Here is a 1,635-nt window from a genome sequence, read left to right on the forward strand (position 1 = left end):
GTGTGTGTGTGTGTGTGTGTGTGTGTGTGTGTGTGTGTGTGTGTGTGTGTGTGTGTATAATAGAATATATGTATATGTATATGTATTATATTTATACAAATATATACATATATACATACATGCATATATATATATAGATATATATATATGCATGGACGTAGTTGTATCTTACATCCCTTCAATCCACAATCTCTCATACGTCCCTTCTTTTGAATGTTTTCCTATTCTACATCAATTCTATATATAGAAATGGCGGCGGAAAGCCCAGTCCGGAGCCATTTGGAAGTGGACGATCGAGAAGCCCTAAAGCACGCATGAGACCACCGTCAGCAAGTGGCCAACATATGGGCGCACCCAGCACACCACCACCATCCAGGTACACCTACTAGTATAACCACTATCGATAATGCAGAGTTTAAAAGAATGGATATGTATCTCCCAGGGGTACTACGGTAGTCTTAACATTTGAGTTTAAAAATAGTTGTCTGTATGAGCCATGAACACCTGCCAGTACTCTAATGGATGTACCCTCGGTGTATCTCTGTTGTCTCTATGAGTCATTGCCACCTGCCAGTGCTCTCGATGTTCCCTCGGTGTATCTCTGTTGTCTGTATGAGTCATCACCACCTGCCAGTACTCTAATAGGTGTACCCTCGGTGTATCTTTGTTATGCGCATGAGTGCTACGCTCATTATTACCCCCACCGCCACCCCCTGCCCGTCAACCTCCTGCAGAGATTCGCTACTATCAAGCAACACCTCAGTACGGAATACCGCCGCGTTGCCATGGCGACGGTTCTCGACCAATGCGAGCGAAGAAACGGTCTCGTTAGTACTGCTGTGGAGTACCCAACGAGAGATGAGTCCAGACACCGAAACGGCCACTACGGCCGTCACGAAGACTGAAGCGTCGCCCAGCTCAGCAGGTGGGCTGAGTGTGTAGGGGTGCATGTGCGCGTACACTGACATGCGTCGAGTAAATGGTTATGCATGTTTGCACATACGTTTGTCGGCACTTTGTGCGTCACTTCACACCTAGCTATGTGACGATGAATTAAGGATACCAATGTCTATACCTATCTAGCTATGTGAAGATGAACCAAGGATACCAATGTTAATACCTATGTAGTTATGTGAAGTTGTACTATGCGAGAATATTGACCCTCCTATTCCGCATGTTCTTTAAATATCCCGTGCAGTGCGAACGTACGATTCATCAGAAGCACTGGCGACGGAGTTAGTGCCTATGGTCACCAAGAACGTTCTCTGCCAACATCACGTGTGCTCGATACCGGTATGGGTGAGGCGCTTGAAAGCGGAACGTATTGTATTTGAAAGCGAGATATATTATATTTGAAAGCGGGATGTATTGTATTGTAAAGCGGGATGTATTGTATTTTAAAGCGGGATGTATTGTATTTGAAAGCGGGATGTATTGTACTTGTAAGCGAGATATATTGTATTTGAAATCGGGACGTATCGTATTTGAAAGCGGGATGTAGTGAATTTGAAAGCGGGATGTATTGTATTTGTAAGCCAGATATATTGTATTTGAAATTGGGACGTATCGTATTCGAAAGCGGGATGTATTGTATTTGAAAGCGGGATGTATTGTATTTGAAATTGGGATGTATTG

At 43.9% G+C, this 1,635-nt stretch overlaps 1 protein-coding gene across 1 annotated transcript; it reads left to right on the top strand.

Annotated features, from left to right (window-relative positions):
• Positions 1–669: 669 nt before the first annotated feature.
• Positions 670–1,293, top strand: SARC_15667 (hypothetical protein; the record flags this gene model as incomplete). Its single annotated transcript, XM_014290218.1, has 2 exons — positions 670–925; positions 1,199–1,293. Coding segments are annotated over 2 exons (351 nt in total), but the record flags the coding sequence as incomplete, so codon positions are not given.
• Positions 1,294–1,635: the final 342 nt, after the last annotated feature.

The sequence above is a fragment of the Sphaeroforma arctica genome (assembly GCF_001186125.1).
Source record: "Sphaeroforma arctica JP610 unplaced genomic scaffold supercont1.6522, whole genome shotgun sequence".
In the NCBI taxonomy this organism is placed as follows: domain Eukaryota; class Ichthyosporea; order Ichthyophonida; genus Sphaeroforma; species Sphaeroforma arctica.